We start from the raw sequence: 25,701 nt of genomic DNA, 5'->3' as shown, positions 1-25,701 counted from the left end.
ATTATGTATCTTAGTGTAGTCTACTTGTGTCCCAAGTTATATTGAAATCAGATCAAAACTGTAGGAGGAGTAGCATTTTGAAAGTATTTCCCAGAAATCTCTATTTTTAGCAACCATGGCAACACCGTTCATTGAAATCAAAAACCAATATACAGAATTATGTATCTTAGTGTAGTCTACTTGTGTCCCAAGTTATATTGAAATCAGACCAAAACTGGAGGAGTAGGGTTTTAAAAAATTGTTTACAGACGGACAGACAGACAGCAGACGGACGGACGACGGACACCTTACTATCGCATAAGCTCTTCTGGTCTCTGACCAGTAGAGCTAACAATGATAAGCTCTTGATAATAACATTTTAACATTTTCAAAATTTACAAAATTTTATCAAAAATACAATTTTTAATGTAAAATCAAGAAAGAAAAAGAAACTGGACCCGAGAACATAAAACAGACTTAGATGAAACATAAAGATAATGAACAGTAATCAAGCTCAAAAGTTCATTGAAACAATACAAATCGTGAGCTCGAGAAGAGCAAACAAAGACTTCTAAGAACATCAAAGGGGGCAACCTTAATTGTGAACTGAAGTTCGACACAGGATTAGATATGTTCCTTGGACAAATCCTATCTTTACTATACATCACTCATCTTTCAGCTTGATTTACATTGTCAAAATAAGCAGAACTATGGACATATTTTTACATAGGACCCATTTGTTTTTTCTTAGAATCAACAGTTCAGAACAGCTGCTAGTGACATGGTTTGTATTTTACATATTTTTGATAATGTCATGTAAGTTGATAAAGTGCAAAATATATATAATTATGCAAAAACAAGACATAATAAATCAAGTCGTAGTAAATTAACTTAACAACATAGGGACTCTATAAAAAATAATTGCTGTATGAATATTTCAATAATTAGTAACATAAATAATACGATGATAAGATATATAATCAGATTAGACAAAATTTAAGACTATCAAAACTGGGAAACACTAGTGTGATGGGAAATTCCCCTCTCATGAAGGAATTTCTTGATATTTCTTTTAAATGCAAATTCATTTCAAAAATTTAAAACAGTTTTAATTAATTTCTCCTGATATCATATTGCAATCCTTGATAACATTATGATTATGATAATATATTTCAGATTGTTTATTCTTAACAGATAGTACAACCGAACCTGCATTTGAAGATAACCTACTATGATAATTACTACATTAAAGTTAGACCTACGTAGAAAGTTTTCATCAAGATAATAAGGGGATCGCCTTGATAAATATATCTAAGATATCAAAACTGAGAGACTGTATGAAATATGTGGAGATAACGAACAGTATTCGAGCTCAAAAGTCCATTTAACATTACAAAACAGGAGCAGAGCAAACACGGACCTCTAAGACATCAGAGGTGGGATCAGGTGCCATGGAGGAGTGAGCATCCCAGGCTGACCGGTCACACCCGCCGTGTGCTCCTTGTCATGATCGAGAAATAACGGAAAAGCATGCTCTACGTATGAACAATTTTTAAAACGAGGAAAGTTATTGACAAACAAGTTGATGAAACAAGAATATCAGCAGTCTCGTTTAAAGTCATAATTTCGTAAATTCTATGGTCGATACATTGACCTTGTCAGCAACTACAATCTATCATTAAGTCAAATGCTGACAGACTTTTTTCATACTAATTGTTAGGCAATTATTTACTCACTGAATGGTCGACGGATTTTCCCGTTATTTCTCGATCATGACAAGGAGCACACGGCGGGTGTGACCGGTCAGCAGGGGATGCTCACTCCTCCATGGCACCTGATCCCACCTCTAATGTTTTAGAAGTCCGTGATTGCTCTGCTCATTTGTATCATTTGAATGGACTTTTGAGCTTGAATACTGTTCATTATCTCTATATATTTCATTTGTAAGAGAGAAAGAAAGGTTTAATTCATTTCTATACTGTAAAGATATTCACCAGAGAAATAGCTATAGTAGTTTATTTCAGATAAATAATGCATCCAATATATAGCCATATTTGCAAATCAGGTTTGTACGGGAAATTCCGGTGGTGTTAAACACCAGTATTTCCCGTCCTGGTAAATACTTAAAACTTTTTCTAAACTGGGAAATACATTACATGTGTACTTTTATTTCTGTTTATTTTCAATGAATTGAATTATTCAGAAATAAAATATAGGTAATAAACATAAAACAGAAGTTGAATATGTCTCAAACTTTAATTCAACAGTACTATGTATCACCACTCCAGGTTCTCTTTATTCCTGTAAGCAATCTGTAAGAGAACGTATACTGTAAGTCGTTTTAATTCCACGGTGTCAAAATTTCACGATTTCTCAAAAAGTACCAATCGCGATTGTTTTAATTTTACGCTGCAAGAAATTAATTTAAATTTCGAATGAGCATTTAAACGTTTTTAAAAACTAATGATAGCATTCACTATGGGTTTAATTTCGCGGAAGAAATGATGAATCGCGAATATAGTGAAATTAAAACCATCGTGATTATTTGCCAATGTACAGTATTTCCCTGCCTATCTGATAAACAAACTTGAAATTTTCTAATTAGAGTTTCTTTTCACCTTTGTGTTATTAATTAACCCAAGAACAAAATAAATTTGTGTTTATCCTTTTGGCTTTTTTGCTGACGTGTTTCATATCCATTGTTTGGCCTTTATTTTAATACTAAATTTGACTATGGAATATTCCGTCAATGGATTAATCTGTTATAAAACAGCATGCTAAATTGTAATACCTACAGTGATTATAAAAGGAAAAGGTGAAGAACAACGATCGATAAAAAAAATATACAAATAATACAAATATTTGAACAGGGCATAAAACACGGACGCTATGGATTTTCAGAGGTGGGATCAGGTGCCTAGGAGGAGTAAGCTTCCCCTGTCGACCTGACACAACCGCCGGAAGCCTTATGTTTTGATCTGGTTGACGGAATATTCAACAATCGAATTTAGTACAAAACAAAAGCCTAACAATGGGTAAGAAACACGTCAGCCAAAATACGACCCAATGATAGGTAATTTTTGCCAACAAGGTCATTATAACGAACATTGAGTTTACAAATGCTGACTTTTAATGATGTTGTTGAAATCCCTGTAACATCAACTTATTTGCCAGTAGATTGCATCGGTTAAAAAATTGATCGTACTCAGAGCTTGATCTTGAATATCAAATAAGTTGGGAGACTAAACACCATATGCAGGTGATAACGGAATATTACTACATAAATAAAGAAAGTTGATGATGGAAAAGCTAAGTCATCTTGTTTGTCATACAATTAAGTTGTTAGCTGGTCCCTATCGTCTATAATCAGTAAAACATTCAAGTATGAAATATATCGATGTGGCAGACTCTGTGGTGACTTTCATTTCGAGTTCACTAGGATATATCGAGTCGGCATATGCATGGAAGTAACAATTGATAAAAAGTCATCGATATATTTAAATGTCGAGTTTAGGGCCAAAGCAAGTGGTCTCTTCTTCTCATGTAAAAAAAAATTGAATAAATTCTATTATATAGGAATATATTCTATGTAAGAAATATTGCAACCTAACCCTCGAGTACGTAAAATGATGTGGTGAAAATTTATTTTTATATCAGATGTTTCTCATTTTTTGTTGTCCAACAACTTGTAAAAAGCTTCCAAGAGAAAACTGAGAAGAAGATTTTTCTTATATATTTCAAAACTCATTGTAAAACTCACACCCCTTTTTGTAGCACCACCATACCCCCGGGGTCATGATTTGAACATGAATTTACACTACCTCAGGAAGCTTCCACATAATGAAATATGAAAATAACGAATAGTAATCAAGCTCAAAGTTCATTGAAACAATACAAATCTGGAGCAGAGCAAACCTGACCTCTAAAAAACATCAGAGGTGGGATCAGGTGCCATGAAGGAGTAAGCATCCGCCGTCGATCGGTCACCCCACGGTGTGCTCATTGTCTTGATAAAACAAACAGGAAAATCCGTTGACAATTCAATGTTTACATAATGGTTTAATAACCAGTATGAAAAACATCAGCCAGCATTCGACTTAATGATAGATTGTACTTGCTGACAAGGTAATTGTATTGATCATAGAACTTGCGAAATGATGACTTTAAACAAGACTATTAATATCCTTTGTTTATCAACTTGTTTGTCAATAGCTTGCCTTGTTTCAGAAATGTTCAATCATGGAGCATGCTCTTGTGTATCGAATCAACTGGGAGTTATAAACCCCAGATGCAGGTGGTAAGGATACATGTATTGCTAAAGAAGTAAGGGAGTTCGAAGTTGACGATAGAAAAGTTGAAGTCATCACGTTTATGATTAAGTTTTGTTTTTAGGTTACCATTAACGTCTTTTTTCTAGTACAATATCCAAATATAAAACAGATGTGTCAGAATCTGATGTATCTTTCTTTTTCAAGTTTACTGGGACATATCGAGTTGACATACGACTGGAAGTAACTACTAGTAATGTTTATTGATAATACATCGTCGATATATCTAAATGTCGAGTTGAAGGCCACAGAAATTGTTTTCTTCTTCTCATGTTTATCCTAGTTCATTTGCAAACAGTCCATGCACTTCCTTTGATTAGCTACTAATAATATAAAATTAATTTTTAAGCACCTCGCTAGTTCAATGCATTTTTATTCAGCACGTAGGAAATATTGAATGCTGGTTTTAAAAGATAATTTTTGATTTTTACTAATTTTAAAGAATTTTTTTCGAACATATATATCGATTTAAAAAGAGTGACTTTCAATATATGTCCAATCATGTTTCTTAGTAAATGTAAAACATTTGAATAAGATAGATAAACATACACCAGTCCTTGAAGGTGTTTAAAATATTGAACAGTCCTCTTAAGAATTCATAGGGGATTTTTTTTTCTTTTTGGAGTAAATACTTTTCTCGGTAAGTACATAGAATGAAATACAAACAGTTGCTTTAAAATGATAATATTTTATAACTGTGCAAGTAGACTTTGCAGCACTTACATGCCTTGACCTGCATTAAATAATAAATTTTATCTGTATACGTATATATATATGTCTGCTTTTTTGGAAAGCCATGATTCTAGCTTGCTATTTACTTCAAATAATTTGGCATTAATTTCTTATAAAATAAGATTTTTAAGTAATTATTATTCAACTGCTTTTTGTTTAATTAGATAGAAAAAAAAAATGCACCCAAAACTAACATGAACAGATGTGTCAACACGATTATGAATACCTGCACCCAGAATTTAAAGCGCTTCTAATATTTATCTGTAACTGTACGTATACTCTCGAAAGTTCAATTGAGATAGGTATGTTTAAATGCAGACCCCGATTTAAAGGTGTATTCCGTAAACCGTTTTGTCTGATTTTTCCCTAAACAATAATCTTTAAAAAAAAAAAATGCTTTCTCATTTGAGTAGAAAAATTTGTTTGTTGTAGTGAAAGACTGTTGAATTTTTCTGCTGGAGACTTTTTCCTTCTTCCAATATGTTAGGAGCTAATAAATTATTTTACATATAAAATTTCTTGTGTTATTAACATAAATGTTTATATATCTTTCTGTGTTTTCAGACCCTAGCGAGCTCTTGGACTCTCTCTCTCTCATTTCTTAATTTACCCCTTGTGAAGTGGATGTTTAATTGACTATAAACTCTAATTGCGTCACTACCAACAACTTTAAAACTACAATGTATATGACAGTCTATATTGCAAATGTAACCTATCGTTAGGTCATGTTTTTGTAGGGATGTCAATTTATAATCGGTTACTCAATCGGAACATTGGTAATCGGTTAGAAAATCTATAACCGGTTAGTCGAAAAAAAAAATCATATATGTGTAAATTTGAACATAATATCCTGAAAATTCAATCAAAAAATATAATTGAAAATATATGAAATATTAGCATTTTCACCTATCTATTTCTTAGGCTTATTCGGAGATAATTAAGGCTCTCTTTATTGACATCGTAGGTGTAATTAGTCAGCTTTCGATTCCCTCTTCCAATTTTGTTTTGCTCTGAATTCAGTTAAACTTAATCATTAGATTTTCATGCATTACCTCAATTTTAGTCATGAAGACGTTGGCGTTTGTTTTACTTTTTGGAGTACCCTGCTTTGGATTTGAACCATTATCTCCTGACAAGACATGCCCGAATTTGACAATACCAGAGTTCTATATGGGCGATTTCCTTGATACGTGTAAGGAAGGTCAGACTCCTCACTGTCTACTTGATGACCAAAACAGACATGGACGGGTGTGTGTAAAGGTGGAAACCATCCCCCAAGGTAACCAACAGCAAAAGTCAGTTATACAGTAGACCAACAATAAAGGTCTCTAACATGTAACCAAAAGTAAAAGCCCCTCACAGGTACTTGTAATCAACAGAAAAAAGTCATGTATTTGGCTCCATCTTTGGATCTCCCTTTTTTCAGCTCTTCAATTTTTTTTAATTTAAATATTTCGGATTTCCAACGTTTCGGTATGAGCATCACTGAAGAGACATAATTTGTTGAAATGCGCATCTGGTCCATCCAAATTGGTACTGTATATGATTTACATTACAGATAACCAAAAACAAATGTCACTCATAAAGGTTGCCTACAGTAAAACTCGTACAGGTAACCATATATACAGGTAACCAACAACAAAAGTCACTTATACAGGAATTCAACAGTAAAAATCACTGAGACAGATAACCAACAATAAGTCACTTATACAGGTAAACAACAACAAATCACCTATACAGGTAACCAACAACAAAGTCACCTATACAGGTAAACAACAACAAAGTCACCTATACAGGTAAACAACAATAAATTCACCTATACAGGTAACCAACAATAAAAGTCATCTATACAGGTAAACAACAATAAAGTCTCCTATACAGGTAACCAACAACAAAGTCCCCTATACTCTTAACCAACCATAAAGTCACCTATACAGGTAACCAACAATAAAGTCACCTATACAGGTAAACAACAACAAAGTCACCTATACAGGTAAACAACAATAAAGTCACCTATACAGGTAAACAACAATAAAGTCACCTATACAGGTAAACAACAATAAAGTCACCTATACTGGTAACCAACAGTAAAAGTCACCTGTACAGGTAAACAACAACAAAGTCACCTATACAGGTAACCAACAACAGGTCACCTATACAGGTAAACAACAACAAAGTCACCTATACAGGTAAACAACAATAAAGTCACCTATACAGGTAAACAACAATAAAGTCACCTATACAGGTAACTAACAACAAAGTCACCTATACAGGTAACCAACAATAAAGTCACCTATACAGGTAAACAACAACAAAGTCACCTATACAGGTAAACAACAACAAATTCACCTATACAGGTAACCAACAACAAAGTCACCTATACAGGTAAACAACAACAAAGTCACCTATACAGGTAAACAACAATAAAGTCACCTATACAGGTAAACAACAATAAAGTCACCTATACAGGTAACCAACAATAAAGTCACCTATACTGGTAAACAACAACAATGTCACCTATACAGGTAACCAACAATAAAGTCACCTATATAGGTAACCAACAATAAAGTCACCTATACTGGTAAACAACAACAAAGTCACATATACTGGTAACCAACAGTAAAAGTCACCTGTACAGGTAAACAACAACAAAGTCACCTATACAGGTAAACAACAATAAAAATCACCTATACAGGTTACCAACAATAAAGTCACCTATACAGGTAAACAACAACAAAGTCACCTATACAGGTAACCAACAACAAAGTCACCTATACAGGTAAACAACAACAAAGTCACCTATACAGGTAAACAACAACAAAGTCACCTATACAGGTAAACAACAATAAAGTCACCTATACAGGTAACCAACAGTAAAAGTCACCTATAAAGGTAACGAATAATAAAGACACCTGTGCAGGTAATCAAAAATAAAGTCACCTATACAGGTAACCAACAATAAAAGTCACCTATACAGGTAACCAACAATAAAGACACGTGTACAGGTAAAAAACAATAAAAGTCACCTATACAGGTAACCAACAACAAAGTCACCTATACAGGTAACCAACAACAAAGTCACCTATACAGGTAAAAAATTTACAACAAAGTCACCTATACAGGTAACCAACAATAAAAGTCATCTATACAGGTAAACAACAATAAAGTCTCCTATACAGATAACCAACAACAAAGTCCCCTATACTCTTAACCAACCATTAAGTCACCTATACAGGTAACCAACCATAAAGTCACCTATACAGGTAACAAACAACAAAGTCACCTATACAGGTAAACAACAACAAAGTCACCTATACAGGTAAACAACAACAAAGTCACCTATACAGGTAAACAACAATAAAGTCACCTATACAGGTAAACAACAATAAAGTCACCTATACAGGTAACCAACAATAAAGTCACCTATACTGGTAAACAACAACAATGTCACCTATACAGGTAACCAACAATAAAGTCACCTATATAGGTAACCAACAATAAAGTCACCTATACTGGTAAACAACAACAAAGTCACATATACTGGTAACCAACAGTAAAAGTCACCTGTACAGGTAAACAACAACAAAGTCACCTGTACAGGTAAACAACAATAAAAATCACCTATACAGGTTACCAACAATAAAGTCACCTATACAGGTAAACAACAACAAAGTCACCTATACAGGTAACCAACAACAAAGTCACCTATACAGGTAAACAACAACAAAGTCACCTATACAGGTAAACAAAAACAAAGTCACCTATACAGGTAAACAACAATAAAGTCACCTATACAGGTAACCAACAGTAAAAGTCACCTATAAAGGTAACAAATAATAAAGACACCTGTGCAGGTAATCAAAAATAAAGTCACCTATACAGGTAACCAACAATAAAAGTCACCTATACAGGTAACCAATAATAAAGACACGTGTACAGGTAAAAAACAATAAAAGTCACCTATACAGGTAACCAACAACAAAGTCACCTATACAGGTAACCAACAACAAAGTCACCTATACAGGTAAAAAATTTACAACAAAGTCACCTATACAGGTAACCAACAATAAAAGTCATCTATACAGGTAAACAACAATAAAGTCTCCTATACAGATAACCAACAACAAAGTCCCCTATACTCTTAACCAACCATTAAGTCACCTATACAGGTAACCAACCATAAAGTCACCTATACAGGTAACAAACAACAAAGTCACCTATACAGGTAAACAACAACAAAGTCACCTATACAGGTAAACAACAACAAAGTCACCTATACAGGTAAACAACAACAAAATCACCTACACAGGTAACCAACATAAGTAACTTATAAGGTAACTAACAAACAAAACTCTTTTATAGGTAACCAATAATAAAAGTCACTCATACATGTAACCAACAGTAAAAGTCACTGAAATAAATAAATAAGTAACCAATAATAAAATACTATAACGTCGTCTAAAACTTTATTCCCCTGTTTCCAATTTTCTTCATTGAAACACAAGCAAGAAAAATACAGTCTTTGGTTTTTTTTTTAATTTTACACACAGGAGAATGTCCGTTTTACAATACTAAGAAGGGTAAGATGGAGAGGCGGAAATGTATTGGGGAGGATTGTCCTAAGGAAGATATACCGTCCACTGCCGCCGTTCTATGTAAGTGTACTGAAAAACAGGTGCTTGTTTGTACTGAATATACATAAAGATAAAGTTCTTCCAACTCAGTGAATCATTTCCTTTTCATACATTGCAATATCATTTATATGAATTACATGTGTGAAGAATTAAAAGTAAACCAGTTGTGTAGATAAGATAAATTCAAACACATGAGTTTATCCTGAGTCTCGAATGTATTTTACCTTAGAATAAGTATATATGAAATTCTGTCTAAATCTGACGTCAACTATATTTCAATAACGTTTCCCGTTCTACACGAAGGTAGAGATGGGATGCATATGGTTAAAAAAAAGTTAAATCGATGACAAAAAGTTCTTAGCTCATTATCCTAGATCTTAAATAAAGTCCCCATATACATGTACATATGTGATGAAAAATAAAATCGATTTTTTCAAAATTGTTTATGCATACTTCCGTCTCCTTTGTTTATGTGGAGCGGAGTGGATCAGAAACCCTTGACTTGGGAAGATGGTCTCCTATATGCAATTTATTTTTCCAAGGCTTATGTCGTCATGCAATAAAATTATATCAACATACATCATATTTTTCAGCATGCAACAAGCAAGTTCACACGCAAAAAGAAAATGGGTGCAAAAAGAAAATGGGATCGAATTAGGAAATTTTCATAAAATATCGAATATCTCCCACGCGGGCTTTACAATATGCAACATATTAATGTTGATATGCAACTTATGTCAAAATATAAGTTATTTAGGTCGACATACAACAGGATGCAAGAATCCCTATAATTTTCAATGAAAAAAAATTGTAGTTCGTGTCAACATAAATAAGTTGATGTCAACATAAATAAGTTCGACAATTTCGACATAAATTAGTTGCATTTCGACAGAAGTATGGTGCATGTCCATATACACATGTTTCATATCCATATAAATTACATAAAGTTGCATGTTAACATTAATAAGTTGCTCCTTGCATGTTGGATGTTGGGCAATATTGTTCTGTTAACATTTTTCTAATTCTTATCTCATTTTCTTGTATGTCACCCTTGTTATGTTGCACGTTGCAAGTATTTATTTTGCAAGTTGACATAATCTATAGAATAATAACTTGCATACAGGGGACAGAAATATGCACCATACTACTCAGCGCCTATGACATTTCTTAAACATACAATAAGGTTAGATCTTTAGGATCTGACACTCGAAAAAAGAGTAACAATTGTAAAATATTAGCTGCATAAGAGTCATTTGAATTAACGTCCTACGTTTCATCTTTATCTTTACAAGTACAGTTAATTTTAATACGTTTGGGCCAAGGATAAATTGCAGACTGAACAAACGTGTGCAAATTAACTTTCAGTTAGAATTTCTAATAAAGCAGTGTAATTACACATAGGAAAAAACAACAACTGACAGAAGAAAGCTGTAAACCCAATCTTCCTCCTATTAAAAAATAGACCATGACAATTTTTGAATTATACAATAAATTGAACGGTATCGTCCATTCGGTACATTAAGTGTTTATCGTCTTTTAGAGTAATCTCGAGCATGCCCTATTAATCATTTGGCAGGTTCGATCGCCATTGGCCAGATATGGCACGCCGATTGCTTCAAAATTATTTTCTGCACGACCTTAAACAAAAATTACACGAGTAAGTAAAAACTTACACAAAGTGAGGAAAATATACACGAAGTTATTGAAATTTACACAAACTATAGAAAAACTGCACAATCAACAAAATATTTACACGATATAGTGAGAAAATTACACAAACGTAAAAACGAAAACTGCACGAGTGAGAATACAACATCGACATAATATGCAACGCATCCTCATTGCGCACATTTCATTAATATTCATTAGAGAACAGGTCAATGTGGCTTGGATGCTTGAAACATACTATAAATACAAAAGGAGGAGTAAAGTGTTAGTAATCTTTTTTAAAAAGATTCTTTTAACGACGACGGACCTAATTCATTTCTGCAATAGATTTTTTTATTCAAATTTTAATATGAGGTAATGTGGCTTTTGGTGAGTTAAAATCAATAAAAAAAAAACAAAACATATGGTCATCCAAATATAGCAGTAAAGATGCATTTAGTTTATTAGAAATTGAACTACAAAACATGTTAAAAAATGACAAACACTTAATTTTAACAGGTGATTTTAATGCCAGGACCGGAACAGGATCTGAAATCCATCCTGTTGTATACGAAACCACAGACAAATTTAATGATATTTTTGAAGAATCACAAAGTGAATTTAATTTAACATCAGAACATGTAGAGCGTAATAATGTTGATAAAATACAAAACTGCTATGGCAAATTGTTATTAGAATTTTGTAAGACAAACAATTTATTAATAGTAAATGGTCGAATTGGAGATAATATAAATGGAAAACCAACATGTAAAAGCACAAGTACTGTAGATTATTTTATATGTAACTACGGCTTTTGGAATTATATAGAAAACATGCAAGTTTTGGAGCATAGTTCACTGTACTCCGACGTACATAACCCCCTTGTTTTAAGTATAAATAAACACGAATTAATAAAAGAAATGAAAACAAATGTTTCTACAACTGATCTAGAAATGATAAAGCCATGGGATCCGGAGAAAGAAAATACTTTTATTCAAGCTATCAACAAAAATCGCGTCGAAGAAATGATATCAGACATAGACCAAGCAATAAATTCCAGTGAAAACCCAGAGGAAATTGTCAACAATATTGTAAATGAACTAAATAAAAATTATATTAATGCAGCTAAACAAGCTTTAGGAGTAATTAAAGTGAACAAAAATAAAACGACTAAAAGCATTCATAAAAATAATAAGCCATGGTTTTCTACAGCTTGTCACAAAGCGAGAAAAAAATACCGAAATAGCAAAGTTTATTATTTCAGGAAACGTTTGCAAAATGATAAAGAAAATTATAAAAACAAAGAAAAGGCTTATAAAAAAGTGTTAGACAGAGATAGCTGAATCTGCCGAGCACTTACAAGCAAAAATTAATTGTTTTGAAAAATATTGCAGAAAATGGAATTTGAAGATTAATATTAACAAAAAAGTTTTGATAATAAGTAAAGGAAAGAAAAAAGAAAAGCCTGAGTTTAAATACGGCGAACAGTTGATTGAAGTTGTAAATGAAATTAATTATTTGGGTATTTTATTTAGTACGTCAGGTTCTTTCAAGGAAGCAAAGCAGAAACAAGTTGACAAAGCAAATAAAGCAATATTTGAAATTCTTAAGAAAGGCCGCTTACATAATCTATCAATACGATGTCAGTTAGACCTGTTCGATAAAATTGTTCAGCCTATATTGTTGTACGGATGTGAAGTATGGGGATTTTCGAACAATGCAATTGTAGACAGAGTACATCTAAAATTTTGTAAATTACTTCTTAACCTTAAACAATCTACTCCGGACTGTATGGTGTATGGTGAACTCGGTCGACATCCCATGTCCATTGAAATACAAACGCGTATTATTTCCTATTGGTGTAAACTTAAACTTGGAAAAGAAACAAAAATATCAAGTCTGCTGTTTAAATTAAGTGATACTGTAAATCAAAAGACTAAGAAGATTGCTTGGATAAATAATGTCTTAAATATCTTAAACGATTGTGGACTTTCAAATATTTGGAACAGTCAAGCCTTCAATCCAAATTGTTTAAGAGCGAAAGCAAAACTAACTTTAATAGATCAATTTAAACAAAAATGGAATTCGGATGTTCAAAATTTATCAAAGACCCTAAATTATAGAATATACAAAGACGAACTAAAATTTGAAAAAATATTTAGAAATTCTATCACGAAAAGAAGCCATAAATTTCTGCAAATTCCGTACTTGTAATCATTATTTGCCAATTGAAACTGGACGTTGGTTAAATGAACCAAGAGAGATTAGACTATGTAAGAAATGTCAATTAAATGAAATAGGAGATGAATTCCATTACATATTAAATTGTACGTCAATGACACGTGAAAGAAATAAATGTTTAACACAAAAACAATTACGATTCAAAAATACAATTACATTTAGAGAAATAATGAATTCAGATAAACAGTCATTTTTAAGAAAACTGTGTATATTTATAAAAAAAATTACTAAAACGTGCTCCCCAAACTAGTAAAGACCTCAACCTATAATTGTACTATTTGTCTATCCTTATACTCACGCATGCCATATATGTGTTTTTATTTTTCATCATTGTAGTTTACATTTATATCTCGCTATACAATTGTAAAATTGTGAAGAGATCAATAAATTCAGTTCAATGTAGATTTTTAATGGGGAGCGGTTTCAAAAGTTGGCAATGAAAATCGATAATTACTATAGGAAGTAATGGGAAATTGGCAGTGTAGGGTATGAGTGATCATGAAAAAAATTCTGCAATAGAATATTTATTCATATTAAAGGACAATGTTAACAAGACAATTTACCAGCAAATTATGCCAAAAAATAAATGGGTCATCGGCTTAGATTTTTCAGGGGGGCATGTCAAACTCAGGTGTAGGGCACATTTTGGGGGAAATTTTCAATGAAAATACCTTGACAAAATAAATCATTTATTTATGAATATAAATCGAAATATTTACATTTTTGAATTGAGAGGAAACGTTTGAATCTTTAAAAGAATTTAAAATGTATATTTTTTTTTTAATTTTTTGCAATACATAATAAAGTCAATTTGATTCTAGGCATATGCGCGGTTTTCTGCGCAGTGGCGTGAAATTTCGAATTAGGTCCGTCGTCCTTAAAATTCCGCTAGACTCTCGAGAATATGTACAACGTATATTATACATGTAGATAAATTGACAGGCACACAATCTTAAACTTGTAGTATATGAATACTCCCGAATAAAAAACATTCTACAAAGAATACATGTATAGATAACGTAAAAAAAAGGGGGGTGCATATTACACTTGTGTTTAATTGTTGGATTTTTTTTTTTAGTAGGTCATTCCTCTATATAGCAATTTCTTTTGAAAGTTTAAAACAATGACATATCTAAAGGCCTAAATTACAATAAATAAAAACAACATGTGATATATAATACAGGAGAGTTAACAACAAATCAAACTCAGTATTCTCCTCCACCACCCAATGCGTGTACTTTTGGTAATAATCAAGGATGTGCATGCGTGACCTTTTCATACAGAGATCTCTCCCTGCTGGTTCTGGAACGAAAGACACCTGTACACTAATCGATTTATAGCTATTTCACACACCAATAATACCTTTTAATTAAAGATTACTCGCAATTCATACAAAGATTTTGAAGCAATGTTGCGATCATCTGGGTTGTGGAATTTGACCGAAAACTTTTTGGAAGTCAACAGTAAAGAAAATCGAGCAAATAATTGCGCAACTGAAATTTTAATATTGAAACGCATATCTCACTTTTTGATATATGTATGTAACAAAGTAGTACATGTAGTCTTAACTTTCGAGCAACGTGTGGTGATTTCATAAAACTCCATGAAACTGTAGAAAAATTATACAGTCGTCATGAACTTTTTACTTATGTGAATTAAAGCTTAATTTTATGTTGTTTTTAATGTACCGGCGGTAGTCTATTTTGAATAGTTAAAATGCATATAAAGTAGTGAAGAAAATTTAAAATTATGAAATACAGGCACGTAGTATCGTTTTTGAAAGGAGGGACGCCATATTTTTTTTTGACAACCTACCTGAAAAAAAACCTTGACAAGCAACAAACAAGAGGCCCATGGGCCACATTGCTCACCTGAGCACATTGGCTAGGGGGAAAAAAAAGAAGCAAAAATCAGTTTAGAATTGAAAAGTTAATGGGGGGGAGGGGAGGGATTTGAATTTTAAACTACCTGATGATGCTTTCATATCAATATAACAAATGGCATTGCTGTTCCTGAACAGAAGATTTTTTCCCATATATTCATTTGTAAAAATTTGATCCCCCATTGTGGCCCCACCCTACCCCCGGGGTCTCTCATTTGAACAAATTTCATTCTACACTACCCAAGGATGCCTCCATATCAATTTTACTAATCATGGCTTTTCTTTTCTTGAGAAAAAGATTTTTTCCTGTATATTTCTATGTAAAACTTTGATCCTCCATTGTGGCCCCACCCTACCCCCAGGGGTCATGATTTAAACAAACTTGAATCTGCACTACCTGAGGATGCTTCCATATAAATATGACCAATCATGGCTTTGCTGTTCTTAAGAAGAAGATTTTTTAAAATATTATCCTTTATATTTCTATGTAAAAATTTGATCCCCCATTGTGGCCCTACCCTAACCCTGGGGGTCATGATTTGAAAAAACTTGAGCCTAAACTACCTGAGGATGCTTCCATATAAATATGACCAATCATGGCTTTTCTGTTCTTAAGAAGAAGATTTTTAAAGATATTTTCTTATATAATTCTATGTAAAACTTTGATCCCCCATTGTGGCCCCACCCTACCCCCTGGGGTCATGATTTGAACAAACTTGAATCTGCACTACCTGAGGATGCTTCCATATAAATATGACCAATCATGGCTTTGCTGTTCTAAAGAAGAAGATTTTTAAAGATATTTTCCTATATATTTCTATGTAAAAATTTGATCCTCCATTGTGGCCCCACCCTACCCCCAGGGGTCATGATTTAAACAAACTTGAATCTGCACTACCTGAGGATCCTTCCATATAAATATGACCAATCATGGCTTTGCTGTTCTTAAGAAGAAGATTTTTTAAAATATTTTCTTATATATTTCTATGTAAAATTTTGATCCCCCATTGTGGCCCCTTCCTACCCCTGGGGGTCATGATTTGAACAAACTTGAACCTAAACTACCTGAGGATGCCTCCATATAAATATGACCAATCATGGCTTTGCTGTTCTTAAGAAGAAGATTTTTAAAGATATTTTCCTATATATTTCTATGTAAAACTTTGATCCCCCATTGTGGCCCCACCCTACCCCCAGGGGTCATGATTTAAACAAACTTGAATCTGCACTACCTGAGGATGCTTCCATATAAATATGACCAATCATGGCTTTGCTGTTCTAAAGAAGAAGATTTTTTAAAATATTTTCTTATATATTTCTATGTAAAACTTTGATCCCCCATTGTGGCCCCACCCTAACCCCAGGGGTCATGATTTGAACAAACTTGAATCTGCACTACCTGAGGATGCTTTCATATAAATATGACCAATCATGGCTTTGCTGTTCTAAAGAAGAAGATTTTTAAAGATATTTTCCTATATATTTCTATGTAAAACTTTGATCCCCCATTGTGGCCCCACCCTACCCCCTGGGGTCATGATTTGAACAAACTTGAATCTGCACTACCTGAGGATGCTTCCATATAAATATGACCAATCATGGCTTTGCTGTTCTTAAGAAGAAGATTTTTTAAAATATTTTCCTATATATTTCTATGTAAAACTTTGATCCTCCATTGTGGCCCCACCCTACCCCCGAGGGTCATGATTTGAACAAACTTGAATCTGCACTACCTGAGGATGCTTCCATATAATTATGACCAATCATGGCTTTGCTGTTCTTAAGAAGAAGATTTTTTAAAACATTTTCTTATATATTTCTATGTAAAACTTTGATCCCCCATTGTGGCCCCACCCTAACCCCGGGGGTCATGATTTGAACAAACTTGAATCTGCACTACCTGAGGATGCTTTCATATAAATATGACCAATCATGGCTTTGCTGTTCTAAAGAAGAAGATTTTTAAAGATATTTTCCTATATATTTCTATGTAAAACTTTGATCCCCCATTGTGGCCCCACCCTACCCCCAGGGGTCATGATTTGAACAAACTTGAATCTACACTACCTGAGGATGTTTCCACATAAGTTTCATCTTTCCTGGCCCAGTGGTTCTTGAGAAGAAGATTTTTAAATGATGCCATTATTTTTTCACTAATTCCTAATTATCTCCCCTTGAAAGGGGGCGTGGCCCTTCATTTGAACAAACTTGAATCCCCTTCACCCAAGGATACTTTGTGGCAAGTTTGGTTGAATTTGGCCCAGTGGTTCTTGAGAAGAAGTCGAAAATGTGAAAAGTTTACAGACGGACAGACGGACGGACGGACAGACGGACGACGGACAAAAAGTGATCAGAAAAGCTCACTTGAGCCTTCGGCTCAGGTGAGCTAAAAAGGTAAAGTGTCCAAACTCGAAAATCCTATTTCGTGTGTGTGTGTGTGTGGGGGGGGGGGGGGGGAGGTTTCCACCTTCCACTTTGTTTTCGAAACACATTATAATACCAAATTACTTTGATTTAAACTATCCTACAACAAGGGGGGGGGGGGGGGGGCAACCAGCTTTTCAGTGGACATTTACAATAGAAGTAGGTTATGTTTGGAAAAAAGGGGGCAGGTCCCTACTGATGCTACGTGCCTGAAATATTTTCTAAGAATTTAAGGGTACATATAATTGTCTATCGAAATCAGGATTGCAATTTAACTGATTTGTAACGACATTGTAAGACCAAATTGAAGAAGATGTACAAGATGAACTTAATTAGCTGAGACTTGGCTACACTTGCATATTTATTTTCAATGCAGATTTTGACAATAATAAATTTGCACACGGTAATAAAACAAAAATTTCTTGAAGTTTATATTCATCATATGTTTTCTTATATTTATTCGTAGTCATGCTCGAAGTAAAAACAAGACCTGGTTGATGCCATTGATACACATGTACAATATTGTTATAAAGCAAACTTTTTAATTACATATATACGTACAAAATTCATATTGCATAGATTAGGTTTTTTAACTCATAATCTGAATTTTCAAAAATGTTAGATATGCACATGAATAATCTTTTAAAAAGTGGAGCTTGTATCAAATATGTTCCTTGAATGTTATTGAAGATTATTTTCATTTTATAATTATACAGTCATGTTCTTTTTATAATGACTATATCTTTGGGTAAAATAGTGTTATTACAAAAAACAAGTGTTCGGATAATAATTAAAATTTTATGCATACAAATTCGAAATGTGAAGAAAATTTATTATCTTAGAAAATCTTTGTCAAACCTCGAGCTCCATAAAGAACATGATTTATTTGCATTTTCAAGAGCGATAAAACACGTTCTATGTTCTTTCTATTTATTATAATATCTATTCCCATTTTCTTATTTGTAACATTGTACGTAGATGTATTTAGTTTAATTCACTATGTTTTAAAATTTCTGACGTGTCATTATGGTCCAACGATTTGAAACTTTAATAAATACATAGATTCAGATGTTGCGACTCAATCAATCCACGGACCAGATCCGCCACTAATGTCATTAGTTTTACCGGTGCCAGGATCATTTGAGTAGAGTTTTGTTATTTCATTTGGACAAATTTTAAGTAACAAAACACAAAACCGCATGTATATAAAGCACATAGAGTATATATTTTTCCTTTATCGGTCCTTTTTATTAAAAGTGAAAACATTTATCAAGTAATCGCCATTACGAATGAGGGTAACGCTTTCCCTTAGGAATGTCTTGTTTTTTATTGAGCAGTTTTTGACTGAAAATATGCGATATCATGGAAGGAATTCATAACAGTGTAGGCTACAGATATCCAACCAAAATTGATATCCTCATATTTTATAAGTAAAGATACAAGTATAATTAGAAAAAAAAATTATGTTTGACTTTAAAAACATACTGTGTATATCTAAGGTCAGGTAATCCCCACTTTTTAATCTTTTTGAAAATAAAAAATATATCCAGCTAACTCCCAAATGAAAAAAAAAATCTGCTCAAATGAAATCATACTTAGTACAAATGAGAAGTACCGAAATAAATTCTACAATTTAATGATTATAATCAGCAATAATTCTGCCATCATTTTCATGAAGAATCCACTTTATTTATCGTTTTATTATGCATGTGTTAATTTTATTTTATACAAGAAATTTCCGTTAAAGTTGTATCTATAAATTAGATAATTTTAAAAGGCCATAGAGCGTATATTTAAAAATAAATAAATAAATAAATCTATCATTTTATTAAAGCAAAATCTGTTTATCGTTAGGAATTTAGAGTTTGCTGTGCATTACTTTTAGTTCAGAGTCGAGTGCATCATATGCAATGGTACTTTTCCCCCCGCATTATAACACAAACATGCGATTTCTTTCTTGTCACAATTTATGTCCGGCATCATATAATACCTCCATATTTTGGCTTGGATCTCGGTCAATATAAGAAAAATATAATATTTCCGAACAACTTTTAATTTTTGTAACACAGTTTACAAGAATACACTTCATTAGTTTGATTGGCATTAGCTAGAAATCGGATCGAGTTTTAGCAAAGAAATAGAGAAGCAAACAAACATGCATATCATCGTCAACGCCATTTTCTCTCGATTACATCCAGCATTCAAGAAGAGATAAAGAGTACAGAAAACCAAGAACACAATGAATATTCTATGTGCATAATAATGATATGCGCAGCTGTATGCGCAGTAAAATTGCTTGTGTAATTTTTAGTTTCCTCTGCTCGTGCAGTTTTTGATTTTACGTTTGTGCATTTTATACCCATTAATCGTGAAAAAAATTTCGGATTCGTGTATTTTTCGTTATGTTTGTGTTAAAATCGTTCAAACTATGTGCAATTTTTACCGATACGTGCATTTTTATTTTACTCGTGTATATTTTTCATCAAGCTCGTGTATAAAATCGTGATCGTTGTGCAGAAAATAATTTTGAAGCAATCGGCGTGCCATAGCCAGATATCTCAGTTGGTTGATCACTTGACTAGTTATTCAGGGTCCCGGGTTTGAATTCTGGTCTGGTCCATAGCATTTTCTCTCATCACCGGTTACAATTGGTTCCGTGCGTGCCATGCCCTGGAAAAAACAGGTGAAAGACGGTTAGGAAAGAGCCTGGGTTGATGTCTTGGGGACGAAGACCGTTAAGGAGTGGAAAAGTGGCGGTGGCCGGATAGCTCACTACTTACAGTACTTACGATAGGGCACCAGACTAGTGATCCAGTGTGTCTGGGTTCGAATCCTGGGGTCCGTTTTACAAATTAACTTTCAACTAAGTCCAAAACCTTAAGTTGATTGTAAACTTTTGCTAAATTAATTATTCCGTTTGAAATTGATAAAATAAAAATATCTTTCTTAAGTGTTTTTAAAGAGAATAAAACCGTTTATAAATTAAATTTTGATCTTAGCGTAAGTTCTTTTGTATTTACGGGCGCCTGTTCTTGTCCATCGTATATTTTCTCCTCGCTGGTTACAATCATAACCAGTCAATAGATATAGATTCACGGTTCAAATCAATTCTAATTAAATAACCAATCACTGTTCAAGGGAGATTCTGGAGAAAAATATTGTACTATTTCATGTCAGTAAATTGAAGCATACTGAGAATCAGTATTCTTATCTAGTTAAAAGAAACCCAGAGATTTTTCTATTTTATACAGCTATATATATTTCATCATTTAAAAAAAATATTTTTCCTCCATAGATAAAGGATGCTTTCAAGAATTCAGGTAACTAAGAAAATAGTTCTTCACTCGATGATTGAGACTATGTTTCAATTTTTTTCAATTCATTGTTGAAAATTGCATGATATCAGCTTTTTAGCCTCTGTTTATTTTTGTTTCAGATCAAGAGATGAACTATGACACCAAAAAGTGATTCCTGTATATGAAATAAAACACACATCTGTGTGAAAAACCACAATGACATCCCTAATGTGAACGACAATCGGTGTGCCATAACTTTTATTTGTAAATGACCTTTTCAATCGTCTTACTAAATTCACTTTACTTTGTAGTTTTATATATGATTATTGTGAAACTGACATAACTTTACAGGCTCTTACCTGGATCCTGTTTTCGTCTTTCTAATAGTTCTTTATTTTGTAGAATGTTGTGTTTAATATTGACATATCTTCAGTGTGTATACTCTTATTTTAATTTTTTAAATTTACTTTCATCTCTCTGACATAAGGATCATAAATGTTTTGTGTAACTGATATATATGTAATGTGTAGGAACAATAGAATGTTTGTTTTACTGAGATCTCTTCAATGTCTAAAAATTGTTTTTGCTTTATGGAAATTTCTGTATTGTATAAATGGAGTATTCGTAACAGATTTTTTAGTACTAAGTTTATGAATTACATGTAAGTTGTGTTTCCACAGCTACATTTGCAGGATCAATAATTATCTGTGTGAGATATATTTTATATGTACGATAATATACATATGCATGTACAAAACATAGTTTATTTTGCATAACTGTCACATATTGAATGTGATTTCCTCCATTTGTTACACAATTTATACATTTGGTGTGTGAAGATCAAATAATAAGGTCCTTGAGTGGATCGAGATTTTCAAAGACGTCATTGGAATCCCTGGATCTAAAAAAGTAACTTAACTATAAAATCGGAGCATGTCATCTTTCCCTTTGCAAAACTTGTTTTAAGTAGTAAATGAAATATTTGGAAATTAATTGGCTAATACGTGTACCTTTTTCAAATACATGTACATTTATTAATATCAAAATGATATAAATTTTTTGTAAAAGATTTTAAAATTATGAACATTTTCTTTGATTTATCTTTTATTCGTTTAAGGACATACGCAACGTACCTTACCTACTGATAATTTTTCAAGATATTCTTAATTTAAGATTATAGTGCCATCAGATGTTCGTAGACAAAAAATCAGCATGCATTACCAGGGGTTTTGAAAAGATATCAATTGATGAAAATTCTTGTATAATTCAAAGAAAAATATACAAAAATTATTAAACATATATTCTAGATGTTTTGTTTATCCAAATTTGTTTTAGAAGAAGTGTTTAACAGCATATATAGACATTAAAATGTAGCACACAGTTCCTTTAAGTATTGGAAATCTTCAACTCCAGGGAAAAAGACAATAAAGTTCAAACTACGTTGCGTATGTCCTTAACATCCAAAATTGGAAATGCATTGGGATCAGTTCACCAGCAGCAAGACGGACCGAGCTACTTTAACTGAAACTTGCAAGGTTATAAACAATCATGCGAGGCGGTGTCGGAGCTATTTCTCTTCTCCGCAGGATATATTGTTCTGACCTCGTTATGTTTTATTTGTTCTATCAACCCTTCAATTAGTCCAGCACGTAATGTCATCCTCGAATGCTCCGATAGGCTGTGTTCGATGCATTTCTACAACTCTGCATTGAGATATTTATTGATACACGCACTTGACCTCCTAGATAAGTGTTCAAAAGCCCGTGGCCATGACCAATCTACTTACATATGGAATTGAAAAATAAGTGGAGAAAAGAAATAGTGTCGACCCGTCTCGCACGTATATATACGTATGATAGTTTGCAAAGATTCGCAAAAGCTTTAAGGCAAGGATCAACTATGGCACGCCGATTGCTTCAAAATTATTTTCTGCACAACGATCACGATTTTATACACGAGCTTGATGAAAAATATACACGAGTAAAATAAAAATGCACGTATCGGTAAAAATTGCACATAGTTTGAACGATTTTAACACAAACATAACGAAAAATACACGAATCCGAAATTTTTTACACGATTAAGGGGTATAAAATGCACAAACGTAAAGTCAAAAACTGCACGAGCAGAGGAAACTAAAAATTACACAAACAATTTTACTGCGCATACAGCTGCGCATATCATTATTATGCATATAGAATATTCATTGTGTTCTTGGTTTTCTGTACTCTTTATCTCTTCTTGAATGCTGGGTGTAATCGAGAGAAAATGGTGTTGACGATGATATGCATGTTTGTTTGCTTCTTTATTTCTTTGCTAAAACTCGATCCGATTTCTAGCTAATGCCAATCGAACGAATGAAATGTTTTCTTGTGAACTGTGTGAAAAAATTTAAAAGTTGTTCGGAGACATTATATTTTTCTTATATTGACCGAGATCCTAGCCAAAATATGGAGGTATTATATGATGCCGGACATAAATTGTGACAAGAAAGGAATTGCATGTTTGTGTTATAATGCGGGGAAAAAAGTACCATTGCATATGATGCACTCGACTCCGAACTAAAAGTAATACGCTCTATGGTCTTTTAAAATTCTCTAACTTATAGATACAACTTTAACGGAAAGTACTTGTATAAAATAAAATTAACACATGCGTAATAAAACAATTAATAACGTGGATTCTTCATGAAAATGATGGCAGAATTATTGCTGATTATAATCATTAAATTGTAGAATTCATTTTGGTACTTCTCATTTGTACTAATTATGAATTCATTTGGGCAGATTTTTTTTCATAGATTAAAAAGTGGGAATTACCTGACCTTAGATATATACAGTATGTTTTTAAAGTCAAACATAAAAAATATTTTTTTTCTAATTATACATGTATCTTTACTTATAAAATATGAGAATATCAATTTTGGTTGGACATCTGTAGCCTACACTGTTATGAATTCCTTCCATGATATCACATATTTTCAGTCATAAACTACTCAATAAAAAACAAGACATTCCTAAGGGTAAGCGTTACCCTCATTCGTAATGGCGATTACTTGATAAATGTTTTCACTTTTAATAAATAGGACCAGATAAAGGGAAAATATATATAGTCTGTGTGCTTTAGTACATGCGTTTTTGTGTTTTGTTACTTAAAATTTGTCCAAATGAAATAACAAAACTCTACTCAAATGATCCTGGCACCGGTAAAACATATCATCAGTGGCGGATCTGGTTCGTGGATTGATAGAGTAGCAACATATCTGAATCTATGTATTTATTAAAGTTTCAAATCGTTGGACCATAATGACACATCAGAAATTTTAAAACATAGTGAATTACTAAATACATCTACGTACAATGTTACAAATAAGAAAAGGGGAATGGATATTATAATAAATAGAAAGAACAAAGAATGTGTTGTATCACTCTTAAATAATGCAAATAAATCATGTTCTTTATGGAGCTCGAGGTTTGACAAATATTTTCCAAGACAACAATTTCTCTTTACATTTCGAATTCGTATGCATAAAATTTTAATTATTTTCCGAACACTAAGTTTTTGTAATAGGCTAACACTTTTTTACCCAAAACTATAGTCATTATAAAAAAAAAAATGACTGTATAATTATAAAATGAAAATAATCTTCAATAATATTCAAGGAACATATTTGATACAAGATTCACTTTTTAAAAGACTATTCATGTGCATATCTAACGTTTTTGAAAAATCAGATTATGAGTTAAAAAGCCTAATCTATGCAATTTGTATTTTGTACGAATACATGTACAAATAATTAAAAAGTTTGCTTTATAGCAATATTGTACATGTGTATCAATGGCATCAACCAGGTCTTGTTTTACTTCGAGCATGACTACGAATAAATATAAGAAAACATATGATGACCTCAAGAAATCTTTGTTTTATTACCGTGTGTTTATTATTGTCAAAATCTGCACATTGAAAATAAATGTGCATGTGTAGCCAAGTCCCAGCTAATTAAGTTCATCTTGTATGTCTTCTTGAATTTGGTCTTACAATATCGTTACAGTTCAGTTGAATTGCAATCCTGATTTCGATAGACTATTTTATGTACCCTTAAATTCTTAGAAAATATTTCAGGCACGTAGCATCAGGAGGGGTCTGCCCTCCCCCCACTTTTTTTCCAAACATAACCTACTTCTATTGTAAATTTCCACTGAAAAGCTGGTTGCCCCCTCCCTTTGTTGTAGGATAGTTTAAATCAAAGTAATTTGGTATTATAATGTGTTTCGAAAATACTTGTTTTGTTTTTTCAGGTAGGTTGTCAAAAAAAAAAATCTGACCCCCCTCCCCCGCTTTCAAAAACGATACTACTTGCCTGTATTTTATAATTTTAAATTTTCTTAACACCTTTATATGCATTTTAACTATTCAAAATAGACTACCGCCGATACATCAAAAACAACATAAATTAAACTTTAATTTACATAAGTAAAACGACTGTATATTTTTTCTACATTTTCTTGGAGTTTTTATGAAATCACCACACGCTGCAC

General features: G+C 32.7%; 1 protein-coding gene across 2 annotated transcripts; it reads left to right on the top strand.

Annotated features, from left to right (window-relative positions):
• The first annotated feature begins 4,877 nt into the window (after positions 1–4,877).
• Positions 4,878–21,662, top strand: LOC133196711 (uncharacterized). 2 transcript variants are annotated; one of them, XM_061332569.1, is made up of 5 exons: positions 4,878–4,947; positions 6,103–6,318; positions 9,590–9,694; positions 21,163–21,187; positions 21,304–21,662. In XM_061332569.1, the coding sequence occupies exons 2-5, from the start codon at positions 6,105–6,107 to the stop codon at positions 21,320–21,322; spliced, it is 363 nt and encodes a 120-aa protein (XP_061188553.1). In that variant the 5' UTR covers positions 4,878–4,947; positions 6,103–6,104; the 3' UTR covers positions 21,323–21,662. The 2 variants fall into 2 exon arrangements, with proteins under 2 accessions (XP_061188553.1, XP_061188554.1); XM_061332570.1 differs by lacking the exon at positions 21,163–21,187.
• Positions 21,663–25,701: the final 4,039 nt, after the last annotated feature.

The sequence above is a fragment of the Saccostrea echinata genome, unplaced genomic scaffold (assembly GCF_033153115.1).
Source record: "Saccostrea echinata isolate AGI-Se365-2 ecotype Australia unplaced genomic scaffold, CSIRO_AGI_Sech_v1 ptg000030l, whole genome shotgun sequence".
NCBI lineage: Eukaryota > Metazoa > Mollusca > Bivalvia > Ostreida > Ostreidae > Saccostrea > Saccostrea echinata.
The sequence above is the reverse complement of the archived record's forward strand: the minus strand, read 5'-3'. Positions and strand labels throughout refer to the sequence as shown.